General features: G+C 38.8%; 1 protein-coding gene across 2 annotated transcripts; it reads left to right on the top strand.

Moving 5' to 3' along the window:
- The first annotated feature begins 964 nt into the window (after positions 1–964).
- Positions 965–24065, top strand: PI15 (peptidase inhibitor 15). 2 transcript variants are annotated; one of them, XM_061342797.1, is made up of 6 exons: positions 965–1144; positions 1703–2044; positions 20032–20150; positions 20430–20562; positions 20718–20833; positions 23806–24065. In XM_061342797.1, the coding sequence occupies exons 2-6, from the start codon at positions 1772–1774 to the stop codon at positions 23939–23941; spliced, it is 777 nt and encodes a 258-aa protein (XP_061198781.1). In that variant the 5' UTR covers positions 965–1144; positions 1703–1771; the 3' UTR covers positions 23942–24065. The 2 variants fall into 2 exon arrangements, with proteins under 2 accessions (XP_061198781.1, XP_061198780.1); XM_061342796.1 differs by lacking the exon at positions 23806–24065 and adding an exon at positions 20923–21885.
- The last annotated feature ends 85 nt before the right edge of the window (positions 24066–24150 follow it).

Consider the following 24150-nt stretch of genomic DNA (forward strand, 5'->3'; position numbering starts at 1 on the left):
GGTCTCCTTTTATGGGCTGCCTCAGGTTGCCTAGCTCTAGTGGTGGGTCAGCTTGGTACTGGGTTGCTCATTCCCTGTCCTCAGTACACAACTGCTGGCTGCTGCTGTTTCTCTCTGCTCGCTTTCATCATGGCCTCAGTGTTATGCCCTTAGCTCTGCTGTGTGAGTGGCTCGACCATTCTGTGCGTAAATAATTCCAGCTATACGCTAATATGAAACAGATGTCTCCCAAGCACTGGCATGAGCTATTGGTCCTGCTGCTCCCGTAGTTTCTCACGAGCATTCAGGTAACTGGTACTGCTTAGCCACAACCTGCCTTGAGTTTTGTGTGTCTGAGGGAGCGCAGGCAAGGGAAGAGGATGAAGGGGGAGTGAAGGGGGTGGCAGGATAGTGAGGGGTGAGGGGTAATGGGTAAGGCATAAGGCGTAAGGCGCAGCACCTAGTGCATTTGCTCGGCGATGAATGGAGCAGAGACTGCTCGCAAGTAGTGCCTCTCGCCTGCCCTCCTGCTGCCAGCCATGGCTCGGGGCCACCCCTCCGCCCCGGGCAGGCTGCCCCACGAGCCAGCACGGGTCAGAACTGGGGGGACGGCCTTGTATAAGTTCCGTTTCCTGTGAGTGAAGCAACAGAGGTTTGCAAATCCTCTGTTCTTCATGCTGCTCCGTCAGTGCTTAAAGAGCGACGTAAAATGTTTGTCAAGCCAGCATGATGCTTGTGAAATGAGGAAAAAAAAACGCCAACAAGAGAACACGGAGGAAAAAAAAAGGTAGGAAATACTGAAAAAGGAGACTCTTACATGTTGCCTCTTTATACTATAGGAACTGGGGGTGTGACTGAATATCCAAACCACCTACACATCAGGGATGCCACCCAATCCCTGCCTGTGTGCTGTGCAGAACTCCTCCCCTCTCGTTTTGGCTAAGCAGAGACCTCTAGAGAAACTGCCTGTTCTGGCTCATACGGAGTGTAACATATAAAAGCTGTTAGCAGCTCCTGTGGCCAGAAGTTTCAAAAGTAGCATAGTTTTGTTCTTTGGAGGTTTATAATAGGAGACACTCCTTCACAAAGGTTCATATAGGAGAGTGCTATATATACTGGGAGAACAATAGACTGTATTCTTTTTTTTTCTTGGTATTATACAGAGGTAAGCCATTCAACTCAGTAAGTTTGCTTTGCATGCAGTTTTATCAATGCTTATCACATTTTGCAGAAGTTAAGATCTGAATGCTATTTCTAAGATGTCCTGCTTTCATGCTTTATATGTTGTCTTTTGCCTACTAGCTTATCTGTGCCACATTGTGTCAATATAATCCATGCATATGGGATAGGCATAGCCTAGGATATGTTTTTCATTTTCACTGGAAAGCATGCTGTGAGGTTCCTTGAAGTTTCCCCATTTAAGATTTGTAGTGTGTTTTATGGACTGATCCGGTGTGATAGCACTGTCCCTATTTCAGGAATACTACTAGATTTGATTATGTAATTCATTGTGTAATGATACTTCATTTGGTGTCATTGTAGTACAGACATATTAGCCCTTAAGATGGTTATTGGAAATTGCTCAGTAGCACATGTTCTGACTGGATTGTTGTTATGATTGAGCTGACAGACAGAGTCATTTTTCTGATCACAGACTGCCAGTTCACTTTGTTCTGCTACCCAGATGTACAGAATCACATCTTTGACATCTTCTCTTCTACAGATTTGTTTTCTACTGCCCTGACTTAAAGCAGAGTACCTCTGTGGCCTATCCTTCTTCTTTGGCCCCAAAATGACAGTAATCACTGCAATCAGTTGTGCTTTCTTATTTTCCATTCTCTGTGAAACAAGTGCATTAGTGTTACCCAACTCCACTGACCTGCTCCTCTCAGACGTTAATTTTACTGACATTGAGACAGCTTTGGCAGCTCATCTGGACTCTGCAAAAATTCCCAAAGCCAGGCGGAAGCGCTACATTTCACAGAATGATATGATTGCCATTCTTGATTATCATAATCAAGTCAGAGGCAAAGTCTTCCCACCTGCTTCCAACATGGAATATATGGTAAGTGAGCTTTGTTTATTTCAGAGTAAAACAAACTGTAAGTCAGTGATTTGATTTTCTCAAATTGTGAGGGTTAAGTAGATAAATGATTTTTAGCATTGCTTACTAAAATGTTCTTTCCTTACATTTTTAAAGTTGCATTAACATAAGCAAGCAAAAGCCAAATACTGAACTCTGAACCTTTTACTTGCTTTGTTGAATTTTCATTTCTATGAGTAGTCCCAGTGAAGCTTCTGAGATCCAGGCAAATGAAGCTGTGAATTACCTGTTTGTTGGCCTGAGGAATAGCGTGTGTGATCACAAGATGTGCTCACACACACTCACATGTGTTTAAAGTACTAATCATTAGTAACCCCATCACTTTTGTGGACTTCACTTAAAGTCGTTGCCCTGATTTATACAAAAGGTAGCCAGTGACCATTTCTAATTTCTTTCACACATAATACTTTTGGAGGCAATATGGTAAAACTGTGTTTGTAAAGTAATTCATCTTATGCACTGCTTGTTTCATGATCATGTATTTTACTTACTGCATATGGTCTGTGTGCATCTAATGCTTCTATTTTTCCATCAAATACAATGTTGCTTTTAAATGTTTCTCTAATATGTAGGATTTCAGTGTACGCAAAATGTTATGTTTGTGGCCAGCGCTTTTTACGCTTGTTGGCAAATACTCATTATATGAATTATCTGTTCCTGCAGGTATGATAGGAGTCATTCATTCATTCACTGTGATTTCATACTTGGCAGTACTAGCTAAAGTAGCATGTTTGCTATTTGTGTTCCAACTTTGAATGCATGCATAGTGTAGACCTGTAATGTTAAACATAGGCTGGCCAAGCGTAAACGTTTTTACCTTCTAAGTAGGGTATTCACTCTGTTCTAAAAGCACAGACAAATTGTGTCAGCACCATGTATCTGCTTGGAGTCACAAGAGTTTCTCATATGACAACAGTTAGCAGGTTTGAGAAATGGAACACCATCAGCTTGACATAAAAAGGGGATAAGAATGATAACAACTCCTCCTTTTTAGCAGCTAATGACTAACAACTTGGAGACCTTTCTATCACAGGTGTTACTTAAATCTGGATTTGATTATAAAATTGGCTTAGCACATCCCAGCAGCACCTCAAAATGCTGAGTGCACTCAAAACATATCAGATTGAAGACCTGTTGCCATACTATAGGCTGAGTTTGAAGTTTGGTTGAGTGGAAAGGTCAGACAGAAAAAACAGAAAGGTCAGAAGGCAAGCTCAGTCATCATTTTCATTGCTGTGCTCTCCACTGATGTTTCCTTTGACTCTGCATAAATAAACTTTGTTGTAATGTCTGAGGGAATGGCAGCCTACCATGCCCTTCCTTGGCTTGTGTGCTTTAGCAATGTGCTCCTGCAGTTTGCTTAACTGAAGCCAACACCCTGTCATATTCCCAAGAGTTTTGTAACTGCAGTGTTCTTAGCCTGTTTAGTAAAAAAAAAAACACAAACAAAACAAAACAAAAAAAAACTTAAAAGAGAAAGCACTTTTCCTTGATTAATCTATTTTAATGCACTCATGCATAAACTGCCTCGATTTTATCTGTATTAGTTTGGTATTCTGCTGCAGCTCTGCTCTGCAGTTGTGCTGTGCAAGGTTTGGTACAAAATCAAGACTGAAGCCATGTTCCTTGCAGCTTACATACTATCTTTTTCTTTGCCTTTCCTCCTATTGCTTTTACCATTACCAACCAGCTGTGGGTTGAGTTCCCATCAGCATCAGCCCAACCAGTAGTCTCAAGGGCAAGGACTTAGGCTTTCTTTCACATTTGGCTTCCTAGTCTGAAAGTACTTCATAACTTCATGCTGCAGAATTCAGAGCAGCACCTCAAGCTGTGTAGGTAATAATCCAGAGCACAACTTGAACTTGGATTCTGAAGTGGCAGCCAATCCCTTTGCCACCAATGTGCTGCCAGAATTTAATCAGTCTGTGTGTGTCCCATGTAAGAGAGCAAAAAACTCAGTGAGCAACATTGCACATAGCTTGCTCTGCCACCTTCTTTGTAGCCATGACAACATGTATTTAATTTTTTGCATCTGTGGCTTCAGAAAGGTTTTGGTAGGAAGGTCTTGAAGATGACATGTAAGCCATACAAAGACTGGGAACCCCTGTATCAGTAAATGTTTGAATTTGATTGGTCCACTGTTAGGTCTCTGTATAGTTTCAATGTATGGCACAACATCTATTGTATCTGATAGGGACATAAGGTTGCTTCTGTTATATATAGAAGATATTGTGTCACTTGGTACTCACTTTCATAACACAGCAAACACACCTTCATTACCAGCAGACAAGTGCTGTGCTTGAAAGAACCTTCCAGAGCTTATGTTCCTGTCCTGAATACTATGGAAAAGTGCAGTGGTAGTGATGAAAATGGCCTTTACCATTTCCCCTAACAATGACTAAAAAGGATGTCACATGTTAGAGAATTACTGGAATTACTTACAGATGCAGTAGGTTGTGGAAATCTTTTGTCTTTTTTAAGTGTGTTGAAGTAGAGAAAGACTAAACAGTTTGGAAGCACAAGAAAAAGATGTGTTCTCATTTTTTCTCTGTCCACAGTCATATTAAATTGTATTTTGTTCTTTTTTCCTAATTCTGTTAGGACTTCTGTTCTTCTCATGAATTGCGGTATCGCATTCTCAGTTTTGTATGGTCCATTTGCTTTTTCTTCTCCACTGGTAAGAACTCAGGGTTTAGCTATATGGGTTGGTTCTTATGATTACATTCTTCACAGCCAACCTTTTCTGGGGCTTTTTCTCCTTGACACATTCTGTTCCTTCCCTTGATACAGTCCCCTTCTCACACGTTCATTGCATGTCCCTGCCCATGGAATGGAGTTGGAATGATATAATCATTAAGATCACTTCCAATCCAAACCATTTTATGATCTTATGATCTATAGAAAATTAGACTTCCTTGTGCATTACTTTGTCTGTGCTTACTGTCTGGGAGGTTTTTGTGCTCTAGGACTTTGGACAAGAGGTCTCAAAGAATGGCTTTGAAGGCACATTTGTTAGGCAGGGGAGGTTCAGAAGAACACTGCAGTTAATAGAGATGGGGGAGTGTTTTAATTCTCTTGGAGAAAGGTGTACCTGACTGCTGCTCCGGCCTGTTGTATGCAGTCCCTAATGAAAGCCAACAGCCAAGAGTAAAAAACAGTGATGGGACACACAGTTTTATTATCAGTCCTTAGTGAAAGAAACCAATGTGCTTTACACCAGTTGGACTTTAGGAAATCTTTCTTTTGGGACATCAGCACCCTTTTCATCAGACTTTAAAGTGGTCCTCCTTTTGGTTCTGGTATTGCTGATGCCATCAATTGGAAGTTTTTCTGCAAGTACAAATCTAGTGTTAGTGCAAAGACTGAAAGAAAAAGAGAAACGAAACAAGGACTTTCAGACCTTTAGAAATAATGACCTCTTCATTTAATTTGGGACTTATGACATCCTTCATTCTTACTCAGCCTGTGACTGTCATTCTTACTCAGCCTGTGACTGTCATTCTTCAGTGTTCTAAAAGCTGATGCCATACCTGCACAAAGAAAGATGACACCATACTTTTGATCTGGCAAAGAGTCAAAATCATCCACTTGGCTTTAGTTGGTTTGGTTTTTTTTGTGTTTTTTGTTTGTTTTCTTTTGTTTATTTGTTTTTGTTTGTTTGTTTGTTTTGTTTTGTTTTTTTTCTGGAGAAAGTAGAAGGATTCCATTAAATTCATGACTCGGAAAAAGTGAGGTGTAGAATTGCCTGCATCTCTCTAGCGTGAAAGGTATGTAAACCTGCAAATCCAGTGGAAGTCTGTCTACAAGCAAATCCCTTTTTCTGAATGCTTACTCTGTACTACAGAAGCCTTTGTTGCCTTTCTGGAATATCTCGGCTGCTTGGTAGGCTAGTAAAGATTTGAGCTGTTGCTAGCTGAAATTTGAGTCTCATAAAACATATCATTTAGTATGCATTGGTACTATCTTTAGGCTCCCAAAACATTCATTAATGAAATGTCTGTTCTTATGAGAATCAAATGTTAATTATACCTTCCCTACAATCACCCCACCTGAGGCCGTTTTTTTAAAAGTCCACATGGTCTTTATTGTAACCTACATTACTGTGTGCATGCAAAACCTGGTCGAGAAGTGCTTACATACAGGCATGCTATTAACAGCTTCTCATGTATCAAGCAGGAGCAATAACTGATATAGCTGGGCTTTAATGAGCATTGAACACTGTCCACCATGACATTCCCACAGGGAAAGTGGGGAAAACCTGTTCTAGTTAAAAGTACTCTGAAGTGATCTGAATAACTTGTTGAGGAGCAATACTGAAAAACAACCTGTGAGTAGTTCACTTTTGGCTGTGCAAGGGGGAATCCTGAGCCCAGTACTGATCAACATGGTCATTAGTAGACTGGTAGCAGTATGTCTGACGTATAATAGATTGCATGCTCAAAAACATGAAGCTGAATGTTTGTGGAATGCTGTCTGAAGGTTTTAAGAGCAGAAAAATGTTCTAGATAAACTTGATCCTGCTAATGTACGGAAGATGTTCTGATACACGTTTTTTTGTTCAGTAATTGCATAAATGCACTTCTGTATTTGGCAAAATCTGCCCCTCATTGAATATGTCACTTTGTAGGACTCAAAATAGTAAAAGATTCTCAGACTAGCCTGAAATGAGTTTTTTTGGACACACAGGAGTTATTCCATGGCAATATATTTTCTCATGAGTTGGTGGCAGAGGAGCCAAAAGGGAATGGAGAATCTGATCCTATTAATTTCTAGTAAATCCACATGAAAGACCATTATAAAATGGACAAAGGAAATGAACTATTGTTCTAAGATGAAAGTAATTTTGTTCCAAAAGAAACTCCTGTAGCTGTGTGAAAGAGTCCATATGAGACACAGGAGAAATCTGTGCACTATGTGTGGCCCAGGAGTGACCCTTTTTTGCTCGGGTAATGAATTTGGAGACTTGTCTGCACCTCTTCATGGAGAGGAAGCAAACTTACAAAGTCAGGTTAGAGAAGCAAGAAAGTACCCCACTGAATGGTCATACATGTAAATAATTGCTTTATTATTTTGTTCTTAAATTTGAAAGCCTTGATAATGTTTTCTTTCTGTCAAAGTGATCTTTAAAAAGGTGTTCTGTGAATATGCAATAGGTAATGGGTAAAACAAAATGAAAATAAAAAGAAAATACCTAACCCCAAAAAAGAAAAACCTACTTCAAGCTTTCCAAAGTCCTAAATCTTTTATATAGACAAGGAAACAGTGAATTAATTTGGTTTTCTCTCAAATTCAGAAGCATTTCTGCTAAATAAACTTCTCATCTTGTTTACCTATGTTTTTTTTGCTGTTGTCAATTTGGTTTATTACAGACCATTCTAAGTCTTAGAGGACATTTTGTTCTTGTTTGCCCTGGCTCATCTACATGGTCCCACTGAAATCATTCATGTCTGTGAGTGAGGATTGTAGGGCTAGTTCCTTCAAGATTTATGTCTAATGAGTTGGATAGGAACTCCTAATTCGTATAGTTTATCCCTGCCTTGTTGCAGGACTTCTACATTAAACACATGTGGTTTTCATCTTGTCTACTACTGAACACATATAGTGATGCTGTCTCAGCCACATCTCTTGGCAAATGTTTTACCTTAGGAACAGAAATGATTTCCAAATGTCTAACCTAAATATTTCCCTCTAAACCTCAGATAATTAATCTTTATATTCACTTTTTAACTGTCTAATATAATTTTTCTCCTGTTCATTTCAACCATTACCCTTTACCTATTTACTGATAGTTTTATTGGTATTAAGATACATGCATGCATATAATCTTTCCTTAGTTTCCATGTGCGTGTCTTACAATGCTTCTGTGTATTGGAGCAAAATACAGTTGCATTCCATTTACAGCTCCTTTGTTAAATTGGTGAGTAGCACCCTTAAATGTCAAAGCAGATTAGGCCCACAGTGCAATGGAAAATTTACTATAGAAGTTACTGACAGCCTTGTTCCCTTAAATCCTATATATATGATGAAAGCTGGAATAAAGTAATCAGATGGTAAGTCAGGTTACAAAGATTTTAATCTGATTTTCATCATGCCAGAGCACAAAGTAAATCTAAGTATAGCCCAACCCAGTCTTCTGGGAGGAGAGACATCGAAGTGCTGAGAGCTTCCCCAGCGTAGTCCACATATCCCAGTTTGCCATAGCTTTTAGCCATGCTGGGAATTTAAAGTGAGGTGAGAAAAAATAAGGAGTGTAATGGGGAAATGTGTTCACTGGTTCCAGTTTGACCCTCCTACAATTATGTTTCTGTTTAGCCAACTGAGTATGTCCCTTCTACCTGGTGCCATAACCAACACCAGGAGTGCCTAAAGATCATGGGCTAATGAATTCTGCAATATCAATCCTTGGACACTTCGAAGAAAAAAGAAAGAGCTGATGTCCTTCACATGCTTACAGTTAGGGGTGGCTGTCTGCATGACAGTATTGAAAGGAAGCAAACGTTTTACAGCATACTCAGCCTTTTTCTGCAGTGGGGGCAAAACACGGCAACTGGCACTAAGCTGAAAGAAAGTAAGAGTAGTTGAGCTTACTTTCTACTAATTTTGGCACAACAGTTACCTGGCTCTCTTTTTCCTCACAGGTGAGTTTATCCCCTTATCTATTTCCTACTGCACCACTGTCAGTAATGTATCACTATACTACCTGTAGGCTCTCAGTAAGATGCAGGATGATGCCCATTTTTCTCGTAGAGCTTCATCTACAAAAGGCTAGGAAACCCTATTAAAGCCATCATTTATGTTCAGAGTGAATGACAGAAGACTTGTTCAAGAGTTACATTACACAGAAAGGACTTTTCCTGGAAAGTATTCCTTGAAAAATCTGAAGAACTTCCCCCAAAATGCTGTTGTTGATAAATATTGTGATAAAGAATGACTGTGTTAAACTTGCTTTGGTATTAGAGCTGATTTCCAAAGTTTTATGTATAAAAATTTTAGAACATCTATCTAGATGGTGTTTTACAATATTTACATTATTTAAATTTAGTATTAAAAGAAAGCCTTCTAGGAGTCTAAGCAAACAAAAAACAACCTAGTAAAGTCTCAGCTAGAGAAGTAGCCTGCCCAGAGCCATCAGCATTAGACATTCCTTTATTATTAAATGTAGCACCTCTTGAACTTCTTGGCTAAAAACAGAGACAAGGCATTTTTCACAACAATCTTGATCCAAAGTACACATCACTTTGTTTCAGACATGAATGGAGATGATAGTAACCTTAAACCTCTCAACATTTTCATTCTTTTTCCATACCTGAAAAGAACATCTGAAAAGAAGAATAGTCTACCCAGGTCTGTGGAAATGTGTATCATAAAGACAGCAAAAGATGGAAACTGTAGGGCAACCACTTGTTTGCTTTTTGTGGACAGAATACTGTCTTTAGCTTAGGCACTACCATGTGTGAACGCATCTCCAGGTGTCCTGGGATGGGGTTTGAGTCTGTTTTAACTCAACTAAGAATGACCTGGGTTTGCAGCTTGCATCTGTTACAGTATCTGTTAATCTGTATCAAGAAAAAGAATCTTAAATTGAGCTTTCTTCTTCTGAGAATAAAGAACTACTGTTTTTATTCTTTGTCCTGAAGAAAGAAGCTGCTATGTGTTTTCTTTTGTCATGCTGCCATATCTTTCAGTCAGAGCTACTTAGAAAATAAAAGTATTTTCTTTGAAAACTTTTACAGAAATTAAGAACATTTTTTTGTTTTAATGAAAACTTTAGTGGTTCTTTAAAAAAAAAAAGGCAAAAAAAAGTAGATATTTTTTGTCATCTAGAATAGAAGCAAAACACAAAAGAAATAAATTTTTTGTTCACATTTTGTGGGTTTGAGAAAAGGCAATTTGCTCTGATTGTATTTAAAACAATGGAGGTCAGACACCTTCCTCATCAGACTTAGGACCAATTGTTAGGGTGACATGGAACTAGACAAAGTTTGGTCCATGTTACCACTTCTGAGATAAGCTCTTGCCAACTAAAATATGCCTTGCAGTAGGTTAGGAAAGCACTGAATATTTTAAGATATGTAGCTCTGATATTTATCTTTCCCAAAAGCTAAACAAATAATAGCATATCAGTGAAGCTTATTGTTATTAAATCTGATAGCCTACCAATTTTCTTTGTTTCTTATTGTTTGAAAGCCTGGGGCCAAACATTAAAAGAAATGCAGACAACCTTTAGAAGAAACAAATTGACTATTAACAGTGGTCAGGACTCAAATGATAGCACTTTGAATTTGTACCAAACAGACATTCAGGAATATAAACTTTTGTATAAAATACTGACTTGAATTTTCATAAGAAAAGAATTTCTGGCAATGAGGTTTCTTGAACATATGTCTGGTGATGCCCTGATTACTATAAGAGAGACCTTCTAGTACTGAGCCCTTCAGAAGTGTGAAACAGATGTTTGGAGGTTTGGTTATATGAGATTAAATTGGCTATAAGACATTGCACAATTTTACTTTGAGTTGCAATGGAGTATTGGACAAGCAGCTTGATGTATTAACCCTCTATTTATGTGCAAAAGAATGAAGTACAGAACTGTGATTCCCTTCAAGATTTTTTTTCTCTAGAGAGAAGACTTTGGCAATTTTCTGTGTAAACTTTCAAATTATTACCTAATGCATTTGGGAAAGGACTTGCACATATGGTAGGCACCAATTACAGTATGCACAGTAAAACTTCTAACAGGTGGTAGGTGAAAGCAAAAAGTATTCATATTCTTAGAGAGAGAGAGAGAGAGAGAGAGAGACAGGCTAGAACCCAAATGATCTCAGAGCCCAAATAAATATTTAAGTTTGCCAAATCTGTCTATAAATTCCAATGAGCTCATATGTTTTCATCACACAGTATGTATTGAAAAAAGTGAAGGCAAAGAGAACGAGGCTCAGTCACTCTGCTGAAAAAGCATGCAGGCAGAAGGGCTGGTAGGTTGTTTAATTAAACTTTGTGGGGTAGTGGACATGGTGGGGGGTCCTACAGGAAGTCTCTGAACCTGAAAATGCTACAGGCTTGACTATGCAAAAGAGAAAGGGAGAAGCTGGGCAAGGGACTCTGGTGTGCTTTGCATGTTGCTGTGGGATTCCTGAGAGATGGCCACTGCATGTGCAAGTGGTACGGCTGGTGCAAGGCTGCAGGCTGAGTGACCCATTAGGACAGGATCTGCATGTTGGAGGATAGCAGCCTACATCTGCTAATCCACTCTGGGACTTGAACTAGCAGCTGTGGAGTGCAGCTGCACAGATGGGCTGGACACATCGGATTTCATCCATCAGCTTCCCAGTGTTTTTCACACAGGAAGAAATCGCTTGCATTGAGGTTTTCTTCTTTCTCAGTTGCTGTCATTCCAGAAGCAAGAGCTTCTGATCTTCAGCTGGGCAAACAAGCAGAAGTACTGGAGAATAAAATCACAAGTCTGAGGTAGAAAGGTTACCTTTTTGTCTGACTGCTGCTAAAAGAATGTCCTAATGGCGACCTTTCTGATGTGCATGTGAGCCATTGTGAATTTGTTTGTGTCAAATAATAAGCTGAAGATGCTAATATGAGTCCACAGTTGACATATATTAATGAAAATTAAGACGCCCAAACAGGCAAGAAAATTTTCACTTTCTATTACTGCAAAATATAACAGTGCTGTCCTGCAACTGTATTCAAATAGTGTATCCCAGCATTTGCAGTCTCATCACATCATTGCAGTCATGTAAAGAAGGAGGAGTGTGGGAGAGTGGTCAGAACAGTCTATTTCACCTGTTTGCTCTGGATTTGTGCTCAAACCTGTACCTGGTGCTTGTCACTTCAGCTGTAAAAGGGGTGTCAACCAGCTGACAGGGATAGTCACGCCGTGGCTATTGTGGCATTATGGGCAGCAGCTCTCACACTGCTGGCACTCAGGAAACTCCTAGAAGTGTAGTGAGTGACCAGGATGTGTATGTTTTGTTAGCCACTGAGAAATATGCAGATTATTACCCTATCTGATATGTCATTATAACAAACAACCAAACAAAACCAAACAGCAAATTGCTGAGGGCTGCTGCTGGTATTTAATATTCAGAGCAGTGCTTTGCTGAGTTTCTCTTGTACTGTTGTGCAAGGGAAGGGAGCTTCCTTGCTACTGGCTATAAAACTGGGCCAGGAAAGATTAAGGATTGTGATGGCACAAGAAGAATGGAAGCACAGTTCTCTATTGCTTGAATGCTTTAAAATTATCATTAGCAGACTGCCTAGGCTGCCAGGTTAAAAACATGTTTTTATGGATTCCCCAGTTAGCCCATATCTTCTGTCTAGCAATCTGTCTGCTGGCAATTCTCAAGGAAGGAGCACTCCTATTTCTCACATTTTTTTCATAGTTTCTTTGCGACAATGAGGGCTGTAAATTTAAATGCTTCTAAAAACATCCACGTTGCACACAGATACCCATACAGCATTAGTGTATCACTGTGTATTCTGCTCCTTTTGTATTGAGAACACAAATTCTCACTATCTGCTGCCATTAGTAACTATTTCAGAGTACTTGCAGAGAAGGGGGAGTTCATTGCCATTTGCATTGGTAATGATGTCTCTCATACAGCAAGGCAAGCATAAACAAGATATAACAATACCGAGACAGATCATTTCTTTTATCACTGTAAATTTGCATTCTGAGCTTCAGGGAAGGTATCCGATTATTCTGAGAATACATGTTTTTGTCTCTGAAAAACAGGAAATCAGGAAATAAAAATTAAAAATGTTTCAGCTTTCTCATAGAAAGTAATCCTTGACTAAATGGTCATCCCCACTGAATAATACTTCTCCTTTTTCCACACCTTGCGTAATGAAGAACTAGACTATCAAAGGTTAGGTTGATATTTTTTTCTCAGTCCCCATATTTGTCAGGAATAATGGATCTTAACTTTATCTTCTTACAAATTCTGAACTTTAAGAACACCTTTCAAAGGGGTGTAATTCCAGAGGACAGTATCAGTCATTCCTTCTTAGGTGTGGCATCTGTGGAGGAGGCAACTAAAATGTTAATTTTGTTTACCTTTCAGTTCTAATGATATTACTGATTTAAATACCTGTTGGGAGGTATTGTACTGCTTGAATCAGTCCTTTTTGTCTACCTGAGCACTGAAATAAATATTCTATATGCATGTACTTTATTTTTACTTTTGAAACAGTGAGTCATGAGAAAAAGACAATATAACATCACTCTCACAGAAAGTAAATGCAATAAAGTGTTGACAGGTGTTATTGATGACTTTGGAAGAAGCCAGTAATTGCTTTCTGTGGGGACAAAAAAAAAAAAAAAATCACAGCATGTTTTGCAAAATTTACCAATCAGATCATAAATCTGAGGGTAGGTATCAGCAACATGGAAAGTTAAAATTATGAGTTGTCAGTCTATTTTTCTTTGACAGTGTGTTGAAGATATGAAATAGAAATGAATGCCCATTTTAATATTTATAAAGCACACAGATTTTTCCCCCCCTTTTTTAAACTATGAAACATTGAAATTCTGCTTGTTTTTAAATAGTGAAGAGACATTCTCTTACAGAAATGGGAAACAAGTAACTAACATATTCTAGTATTCATAAAATTAACTTAGGAATATGACATTTTTACACTTGCATGGGTAGGAATTTTCTGGTTTTAAGAATAACATCCATCAAGGGTCTATGTGAAGTTCCAAGATATTTGTTCTTTCCTTTCTTGACTTAGCTAGTGATACTTTGGATCATCTATAGTGTCCGAGTACTCATTTGCAAGACAGAATATGAGAGGAAGCCTTGGCAGGCTAAGGGAACCTTCTCTCTCCTCTCTTCTTGCTAGATAAAAGTTTTCTCTAAGGCAATGAGAAAACTTAATGCATGTGATCAAAAAGCTGAAGTAATAGACATGCATAGCCATTTCTATATTGACCTTTTCCTCCTATTTCAGCACATGATGAAATTAATATTCATTAAATGCACTTCTATTATCTATAATGTTCATAGCTCTCCCTGCTATGGAAAAATCTTGGAAAATGACCTGATGCAGCATTTTCTCCAGGTGTTGGCATCCTTTGGATGGACAAGCTGAGAGACACACACTGCTTCCTAAGGTCCTGTGGACTACAGAGTGAAATCTTACAAAATCAGCTTGAAACGCAGGGTTTTAATATTGTTTCCAGGCAGAAACCTTGTGGTGCCTGTGTTTGCACCACCTTACTAAGATGGGTTAGTTAAAGGAAAAAACAGTCATGTGTTGCAAGTTTCACTGACATCCAGAGTTCCTAAATCAGACCTTATTCAGGTAACTGGGAGGTGCTCCATGGAAACAGAAAGTCTTTAGGGAGGGTCACACATTAAATAATTTCAGTTAGTCATACAGAAGGCCTGTAGTGAATATATGACCCCTACTTTAGGAAAGGTACAGATCTCAAGTGACACAGTTCCTTGATACCAAAATTCCCAGACCTGTTGTTTCATTAGGACCAATGATGGGATCTAGGCCCTGAGAATGCTGCTTCAAATCCCTGCTTTGTTTTATTCAATGTAATTTAACCGCAACTTCTTATACCCACCATTCATAGATGTTCACAGCAAAGTTTGCATGTTCAGGCTGTGCGCATTGCAGTAGTACACTTAAATCTAGGAGTATGAAACTTTTAACTTTACAAATATAATTACCACAGGGTGAAAGTAGCCAGAGTAGCAGTATGTTTACAATAATACAATGGTCTTAGAAAGTTTGTAGTAAGAACAAGTGATTTGGATTAAGAGGATTGCATTCAGTTTCCTCTGGTATACTTGTTCAATGTTTTCTACTTAAAGTAGTGAGGTTGCTGTCTGAAGTAGCTTGTTATTTTGAGCTATAACTCCTGTTCCTGTTTGTCCCCTAAGACATGTCAAGACAAAGCTACTCCATTTAATGACTGATATTAGGAGTACAATTCTAACTGTAAAAATGGTTATGTACAGCATTCCTCAAATTAAAGCATAGCTATTAATGTGGGAAAAGAAAAGCCAGTTATTTTTCAACAAGTGTTACGGACAGATCTTTGTAATATTGTAGTTTCTTCTGCTTTTTTTTTATTCATCATATGTTTATACAGCTTCATCATTTTAATACCTAAGAGGATAGTTGCAACCAGGGCCTCCTGTTCCAACAAAGCTGTTGCAACAAAAGGGCAGCTCCATCCCTTCTACAATATAAATTACCTAAGAACAACTTAGAGACAGCTATAAAACAGCGATAGAAACAGAGAATACAAAGAAACTGTGACCCACATTAAAAGGCTTCCCCTGGGGAAAGAAGTCTGTGTTCTGGGCTTCAAGAAATTTCATTCAACATTAAAGATATTTAATTTTACACTCCATTGCTTATTATACACTATGGAAATAAAATAATTTATTTTACTATTTGTTTACAGAGTGAAATAAGCAAAAAGAAAAAAAAAAACAAACTTGGGTGAAATTCTGACCTCACTCACAAAGTTCCTGCTGACTTTTATTTACACTAAGATTTTAGTCCTAATTCTCAACCAGCATGTGCTGTATGAGTGCAGAGAGCAACGCACAGCTGCCTCATAAAGTGTTCTCTCATGCTGAAACTCCCCATGTAGAAGCACTGGCCTGTTCTCTATATTCAGTCCACTAGTTGATTTTCAAGTGTAGTTTTGCAGTGCAGTTTTGCTGGGAGGAGTGCAGAGAGCGCAGTCGGGCAGCTTTCTAGGAAAATAATCTTTGGCTGAGGAAATAAAAATAAATTGGCCAAAGGATGTTCACTTCAAGTTGCCAGTGGAAGTATGGTGAGATGCTTTATCACAGCTCAGTTAGACCCAGTTGAGGAGTGGGGAGAGTTTCCATGCTGGACCAAATCAGTGATCTGGAGAGTTTGGGAGGGAGTGTTTATACTGGGTGGAAGGAAGGTGACCGCTTCCCAATTACTAATGACTTAGCAAATCAAGATTTGCAGTCACCACAGAGATAATGAGCATAGCTTGGCACTGGGCGTTTCCTTAAATCTTGACCTACTGAGTATGCAAATTTTTCTGCTTTTTTTCCTTTTGCAGTTTTATGTTCATGCCAGGCAGCTTTCTCTAACATGTTAAATAGAAACACTGGATTGGCCATCATTTCAAAGTTTATAATTTTGTTAATAACATTGTTTTTTACAGTCTTTGCTAATTAAGTTGGGTTTTTTACTTTCTTATGTCGTGGTTTAAACTCAGTCAGCCACGCAGTCTCTCTCTCCCCCCTTCCTCCCACCCCCCCGTTCCCTGAGGGGTGGGGAGGAAAATCGAAATAATGTAACTCCCATGGGTTGAGATAAGAACAGTTTAGTAACTAAGGTATAACACAAACTACTACTGCTGCCACCAATAATAATAGCGATAAGGGAAATAACAAAGAAAGAGAATAAAATCGCTCACCACCCACCAACCGATATCCAGCCCGACCGAGCAGCAATCTAGCCCTTCCAGGTAACTGCCACCAGTTTATATACTGGGTACGACTTGCTGTGGTATGGAATACCTCTTTGGCTAGTTTGGGTCAGCTGTCCTGTCTCTACTTCCTCCCAGCTTCCCCTACTCCCTGGCAGAGCATGAGGCTCAGAAAGGCCTTGGTCAGACTAAACATTACTGAACAGCAAGTAAAAACACCTGTGTTATCAGTGCTGATCCCAGGCTGAAAGTCAAAAACAGAGCACTGCACCAGCTACTGAGAAGTAGAAAAAATGACTGCTACTGCTGAACCCAGGACATCTTATCATACAGAAACCGTCCTTTTGGCTTTCAGGTTACTTCAGTTTATCTTTTTAGGATATTTTTTTTTTCTATGTTATTTATCTGTACATAGCAATGAAGCCTCATGGTTAAAAAATCCAAATGTCTTTGCCCTTTTCTCTTACATGCCCAAAACAGGGAACTTAACTGAAATATAAATCAATACAAGTACAGACTCAGGATCAGAATTCTTTGAAAAGGGGGAACTCTTACAGTTTTAAGATTTTAAAGATTTTAAGTCATCATGAGATAATTTCTGTGCATCAGCCTGTATTAATTCTTCTGTCTTGATGATTGAGAGCTAGTCTTAGAGGGACTGAGACCACCTTTTCTTCTAGGAAAATAAAATAAGGACGGTGAAGCAGTCAATCTTATTCCATGAAATACAAATGATTTACATGGCAGGAAGGGACTCTTCACAAAGGCTTTTCACCAGCTGCTAATAAAGGAATGGGGGAAATTAAAAGATGCTGCATATGGTCCCCTCACCTTTTTCTTATTCAGTAGTTAAGTTCTTCTTGTTCTCACTTTTTTTCCTTTTTTGTTTGCCAAAAATTTCATATGTCCAGAGAGTGGTCAAAGTGAATAGATAATGGAAAGCGAGCTCACTATGTATCACAGTAATGCTTACCTGCCAAATGCACAACTTTTTAACTGAGTTTGAAACAATCCCCTGAAACTTTAAAAGTGAAATGCTGCAGAAGATTCCTGAGAACCAGAAAATGAAACTAAGGGGAAATGGAAGTGGACTAGCAATGCTTTCACTGTCCAGGGCAGGGGCCATGCCTAGTTTAGAGAGGGCATTAATAGTAAAAACCTAATCTGGTCTTCACATTTCTTTGAAACACATAACATGCAATTTTGCAAGGCAATTTAATATGCAAAAATATGCTGGATGGACATGAGGAGCTTGGGTGCTATTTGTGCAAGTACAGTACACATTAAGATTGTGGGACTGCAGCCAGGTTACTTGGGAGGAAGAACGTAAACCTCATGTTCAGCCTTCTGGCAGGGAGCACTCACGGCAGAAGCATGATTAATCCCAGCAAAGAAGGGTGTTTATGGGGTGTCACAGTCCTGGTGGAGCTGCCCCTTATGGATGCACACCAGGCAGCTGTGTTTGGACTTGTGCTGGATCCTTGTTCTCCTCTGTTCCCCTGGGCCTGGGCAGGCTCTGAACAGTGACTGTGGCCCTGGCCTCTCAGTCACACTTTTATGCTTGCACCTACTGTTGTCCCTTCCTTTAACCTTCTTTTTTGGGTGTACCATGGAGGTTATAAAGGGTTTTTTTTACACTATCCACATGCAGCTAGTTGATTTAACATCAGAGATCTGAAACAGAAGAAATGTCTGTACACTGTTTTCTTCTTCTCAGGACCTGGATCATTTCCTGGGGTTTGGATGGTGCCATATCAGTCCTGGATCCCCTCCCTTGTACCCTAGTACTCCAGCTTACCCTTCTTTTCACAAGTTACACTTATCTGTAACTCCTCTGAGAAACTCCCCATCATTTTTCAGAGCTCAGGTCAGAGTGTTCCCTGGCTTAAGACCAGTCCTTCTTAGCATGCTGCTTCCTGACACTTCTCTGTTTTGTCCTTTTACTGGCAGTTTGTTTTGACTTTATTCTGGGACTCTTTATAAATAGGTGTAAAGTAAATATGCCCTGCTTTAAGCACCATCCATCCTACTTTTCCTAAGGTGGTTCAACTTGAATGAAAGTTTGTTTGCATTAAGTGTTCATATTGCTCTCTGTTGTGATGTTTCAGTTTCAATCTAGGAGGCACCCCACCTGCTCAATATCAGCAGTGTCATAAAATTTACTGAATCTTGTCATTTTCACTTAGAGAAATTTCACAAACTACCAGACAGAGTCAGTACATGAATTACTGTCCTGGTCTGTGCTCTGGGCGCAGTCAGCTCACTCTGCAGGTTGCAAAATTAAAGCTATGGATTCAGTGTTAGAAATCATGATTAGTTCACAGCACAGAAAATATCTGTGGTATGGGCCACCTTATCCTTTGATAAGTTAATTTTTGATTTTGCCTCTTATTTCATACTTGAGAGAGCATACTCTTTATTTCATAGCCACTCAAGATTTATGAGTTTGGGTTTGTGTTTAAAAAGCTGCAGCAGGCTGGGTAAGCACATTCTGTTCCTGCATTTTTACTGGAAGTTCACTAAAACTATCCTGCATCAAAACACTCAATCAGGGTATTAAAACTTTACATCTAGCTCCAGGATCTACAGCCTATTTGGATATCACTTAAACAGTAAGTTGTAGTAGGATTTATGCACACTTGTGATATAACAGATATTCTTTATCTGGATGTCCAATAGTACAGCAGATTCTACTTCTGATCTCTGTTATTGTTGACGGAAGCCCATTTGCTATGTAGAAGGCAGCAGAGTTACACATTAAGAATTTGAGCAGGCAAAGCATATAAAGGAGATAGTATTTAAGTTCACTTGTCATGTTCCCATCATTGGAGAATTTAAGAAGTCAAACTGTCTCTTCTTACAGAGTTTTTTTATTCCAGGCAGGGAGTAATGTCAGCTCCTGTGCAGAATAAAGTGGTGAAACTCATACTGCACCTGGAAACTATACATAGTCTGCGTTTGTGGAATCCCTTTTCTTGACCTTGTGTCCTCAAATATGAAAAGCTGCCACACACCCTCTCTCTGGCTATAGATACTCTTGAGATCCTATTTCAAATGTGTTGGGGTTTTGCGGGGTATGTAATACCTGTGCTGAACTGCTCTTCCTCATGTACCGCTCCTTCACTTTGACTTTCTAACTGAGTCTCAGCCAACATTCCGCTCCTCTCTACACATAGATCTCATCAACACAGAAGGAGAAATGGTAGGAGAATGCCTGCTCAGTAAAGGGCTTTTCCAGAAAAAAAGGGAGAGATCTGAATACTTGGCTTCCTCTGATGTGAGTGGGAATTCTGTCCAGTGTTAGGGCAAATCCTGCTGCATCCTGTACATATTGCCCCACAGTTTTCTGAATTGAAGAGCTGTGTGCCTGGTTATGCACCTGATGTGTTATGATAGTATATTTGTGACTTAAGATACTTGCTTCTTGTGTTCTTGCAGTGTGATCACTATCTGGGTTTTTTTTCATTCTAACGCTAAGGGTATTTTATTTTGTCAGGTTTGGGATGAAACTCTTGCCAAATCTGCAGAGGCTTGGGCTGCTACATGCATTTGGGACCATGGACCTTCCTACTTGCTAAGATTCTTGGGCCAGAACCTATCTGTAAGAACTGGAAGGTAGGCAGATACCCTACAAAACAGTTATTTTGTCAGTCTTTGAACACCTTTTGAGATCCAGATCTTAGACTGATGCAAGTTGTCATCCAGTATTCTAGCAATAATTGATATCTGTGTTCATTTGGCTTAAGAGTATTACTGCTTAATGCTGTGCCTCTAGTGATGCATGGAGAAATGTATATTTAGGTGTCTTGCATCAGAGGAATTAGCAGCAGAAAGTTCCAAAAGACTTAAATCTAAAATTATATGTCTTTCTTTCTGAATTTTAAACAAATGCAGGTATCGATCTATTCTCCAGCTGGTAAAGCCATGGTACGATGAGGTGAAGGATTATGCTTTCCCTTACCCTCAGGACTGCAATCCCAGGTGCCCCATGCGATGTTACGGACCCATGTGCACCCATTACACACAGGTTATATGAATTACATTCTTCTATTCAAAATCTATCGTCCAAAGCTGGACTTTTCTGTCATGTATTTATAGCTCTCTCTCAAATAAATGTGTATGTGTGTATATATATATATTTCCTTTCAATTTGGACTTCACCAATAATAAATATTTATTCAGATGGTTTGGGCCACTTCCAATCGTATAGGCTGCGCAATCCACACATGCCACAATATGAACGTCTGGGGATCTGTTTGGCGACGAGCTGTTTACTTGGTATGCAACTATGCACCAAAGTGAGTTGCTTTCTTTTACATATTGTTTACTATTGTACTTCATGCATGTTTTGGTCCTCTCATAGGATTGCTTACTCCTTTTTCTGCAGCTTGACCTCTTGTGCTTTTTCTGCTGGCTGCTCCTTCATTCTAACTTTACATCTGAGCATACAAAAAATGCATGACTTTGGTATACAAGGAAGAAAAGGAAATAACTTGATGGGTATGGAACAAGCCCAAACCCTTTCTTTTCTGGATTATTATTATCATCATCATCATCATCTTCCTTCTTTATGCTGACTCCACTTCACTTTCAATTCCTTATTTGTTTATTCTGTTAAATATAATCATGGTGACCTAGTCTTCTTCAGGTGAGCAATCCCACTGTAGTTCAGACCCTTGATATACTGTGAACATTTGTTCTTGCCCACAAGATGCTTTTGCTTATGACCATGCTGTGTAAGGGTATCCATAGCATGGGTTTCCTACAAAGTCCATCTAACTAAGCTCAGTGTCTCCAAATCTCATCTTGCCTTCATGTTAGGGTCCTTCAAAGGAAGCCATAGGCAGCCCTGTATCAAGTAGCTGTGCAGACATGTGATAGGTTGAAGTGAAGAAAATAATTTTCCCCCAGCATTTCCTAGACATCATCCCAAACTTACATCTGGGTACATACAAGATCAGTAATGTGGCTCTGAGAAAGGTTCAGTTTGAGTTCTGGTTTGGACCATTGCTTCATAAGCAGCATGGGCAATGTAAATGGCTGTTTTCTCTGACTCTATATTAGGCAGAGCCATAGTTCTGTACAGAAATCTAAGTATAATTAATTGAGCATGTTTTCCATAAACTCACAGTGGCACAGGTCCATTTGTGGTAAAGAGCATGCAAGAATATGTCATTATTCTAGCTGTTACATGAGTAAAAGGATTTTTAAAGATTCTGCAACTTAAAAAAAAAAGATAGGATTTAGTAAGAAAACTGAATTCAGGGAAAATGGCCTGTGGGAATCAAAAAGATTTCTCTGTAATTTTGTCTTTAATATCTAGTAGAAAAGGGTGATAAGAAATGAATATGAGGGAGCAAAGATCAGGCAGCAGAACTATCTGAATTTTAGCTCTACAACATGGACTAGGTGAAATCAAAGTTTATAAGAGAAACCCAAATATTACTTACTATGTATCCTAATTTAAAAAATATAATAAAATTTACAAACTTCCAGAGTACATCTCTCATATGCATACATAGGAAAAGAATGGGTTTATACGTTACACATTATTGAAAACTGCTGCATTGTTTGTGTGTATGTTAACAATCAACTAATGACATGTTATATTTTCTCAGTGTAAAAATCCCATTGTTTCTCAAACAGCAAACAAAAGTCTGGAGTTACAAGCTTCTCTGGATAAGATTTTGAGTAGAACTTTGGTTTATAGGTAGTAGAATTGGGCGTTTCCCATCTCCTTTTGCACAGTTACAAAAAGGATACTGAGCAGTCTTGTCTGGCTTAAGTTCATATTTCCAAGAATTAATTAGATTAAGTAGATTTGGCTTAAAGTCCTTGGGCACACATGAAGAATTTTCTTTTCCAGTCAACAGACTGTGCCTTTCTGAGTAGGGAATTCCTCTAAACAAGAAGAGGGTATTACAGCTCTGACCCACGTTATTGAGGTTGGAATTTGGCAAAGATTTGGGATTTAGAACTCAAATAATTTTTACTGATGCTATGCTGTAATGCTGAAAAAATATCTATGCTTCTGAAATCAGGAAAAAGTTTAAAAGGATAACTATAAAGTTTAAAAGTCCCTGCCCCTGCTTTTCTAACAGACTCACAGAAATCAGCCATGTGTTGCATAGAAAATGAAGCAGAAATCAGCTTTCTGGATTTCTATATCTGTTATCAAACTAAATATATTTCCTGAGCACTTAGTCTGCTGTACCCATTTGGAAGAGAAGTAGGAATGAGAAAATTATTTGAGAGATTCCTACTTTATTCCAAGGCACAACCCAGACCAGGGCTTTTGATCCAATGTTATTGGCTTTAGAGGTAGAGGATGAGAAAATGTTTCATAAATAATTGCATTACTCATTGCTATACCATGTCACATGCAAACTAGAGGAAAGTTCCCTGCTCACTGAGAAATAACATTTAAATAAAAGTCTAATTTTAACTTTCTTTCTGCCTACATCATGAATGTTACATGAATCTCTAAAAGCCCAGGTTTCATATAAGCACTTAAAAGTCTAGATGTGTTTTTCAGATGTTCTTAGATATTTCAGAATAACCTCTTTTCACATGGTCGGTTTCCAGACTTGTACCCCTTTCCACTCAGGCTTTATTACACTGCACTATTCACCAGATGGAAGTCCTCCTTCTCCCATTAATGAGACCACTACAAATGGCCAAATACAGTTCTTAATATATTACTGTTGAGAATACTTTTCATCTTACCTTTTCTCTAACCATGGATTCTACCTTAGAGCTTCACAATGTGGACCTAGGGTAGTCCAACCTAAGAACAAGAGTTCACTCAATTTATTTTTCCAGCTTTCAAGAGTTACCTTAAAACCAAGTTTTAAGATAACTGCCAGACAAGAAACTGCTCAAGGAAAACCTTGCACCAGTGTTTATGTTGCTAAGGTCTCATAAATATAGCCCTCCAGTAAAAAATACTCTGTCCCAGGCTCAGAGAATCAATAATCACTTGGCTGTAGCAAAACCAAGAGAACTGGGACTTTACCATGGAGACTAAAGGATATGGTATTGACCACTGGCCTGGGGTGACATGGTCATTCTCCTGCTGGTTTAGGAGAATTGGTAGATCAATACTTGTCAGTAACCTCCAGAAATATATTAATGTATATTTTCAGTAACAGGGCGTTTATAGGGTATCACTGAAGACAAAACCTTTACTTTCTCAAAACAACTATGTTTAATGATTATTTTTCTTCCTCTCTGACCTTACTAAGCATTCTTCTTCCTTTATTATTTTCAGGGGGAATTGGATTGGAGAAGCACCATATAAAGTAGGAGTCCCGTGTTCAGCTTGCCCTCCAAGCTATGGAGGTTCTTGTACTGACAATCTTTGTTTCCCAGGAGTAACCTCAAACTACTTATATTGGTTTAAATAAGTTAAGGTTTACATTATTTTGAAAAAAAAAAAAACAAACCCAAACCAAAAAACCCATGGATGAGTAACAAGAAGCTTGTATATTGAATTTTGCACATATTATATAGAGAGAGAGATTGTGATAATACTCTGATGTTTTCTTTTTGTACGCTTTTGTATAATTAGCTTTCAAAGTATAGTATAATTTGGTTTTAACACTTTTGGATATAA

The sequence above is a fragment of the Neopsephotus bourkii genome, unplaced genomic scaffold (genome assembly GCF_033783945.1).
Source record: "Neopsephotus bourkii isolate Nb327-2 ecotype Australia unplaced genomic scaffold, CSIRO-AGI_Nbou_v1 NB_1820, whole genome shotgun sequence".
Classification (NCBI taxonomy): Eukaryota; Metazoa; Chordata; class Aves; order Psittaciformes; family Psittacidae; genus Neopsephotus; species Neopsephotus bourkii.

Excerpts from the sequence above, each read along its gene's own strand:
- PI15 (XM_061342796.1), top strand. The coding sequence starts at position 1,772 with ATGACAGTAATCACTGCAATCAGTTGTGCTTTCTTATTTTCCATTCTC. Across the intron at positions 2,045-20,031 it reads CTTCCAACATGGAATATATG|GTTTGGGATGAAACTCTTGC; the intron begins GTAAGTGAGCTT and ends TTATTTTGTCAG. Across the intron at positions 20,563-20,717 it reads TGTGCACCCATTACACACAG|ATGGTTTGGGCCACTTCCAA; the intron begins GTTATATGAATT and ends ATATTTATTCAG.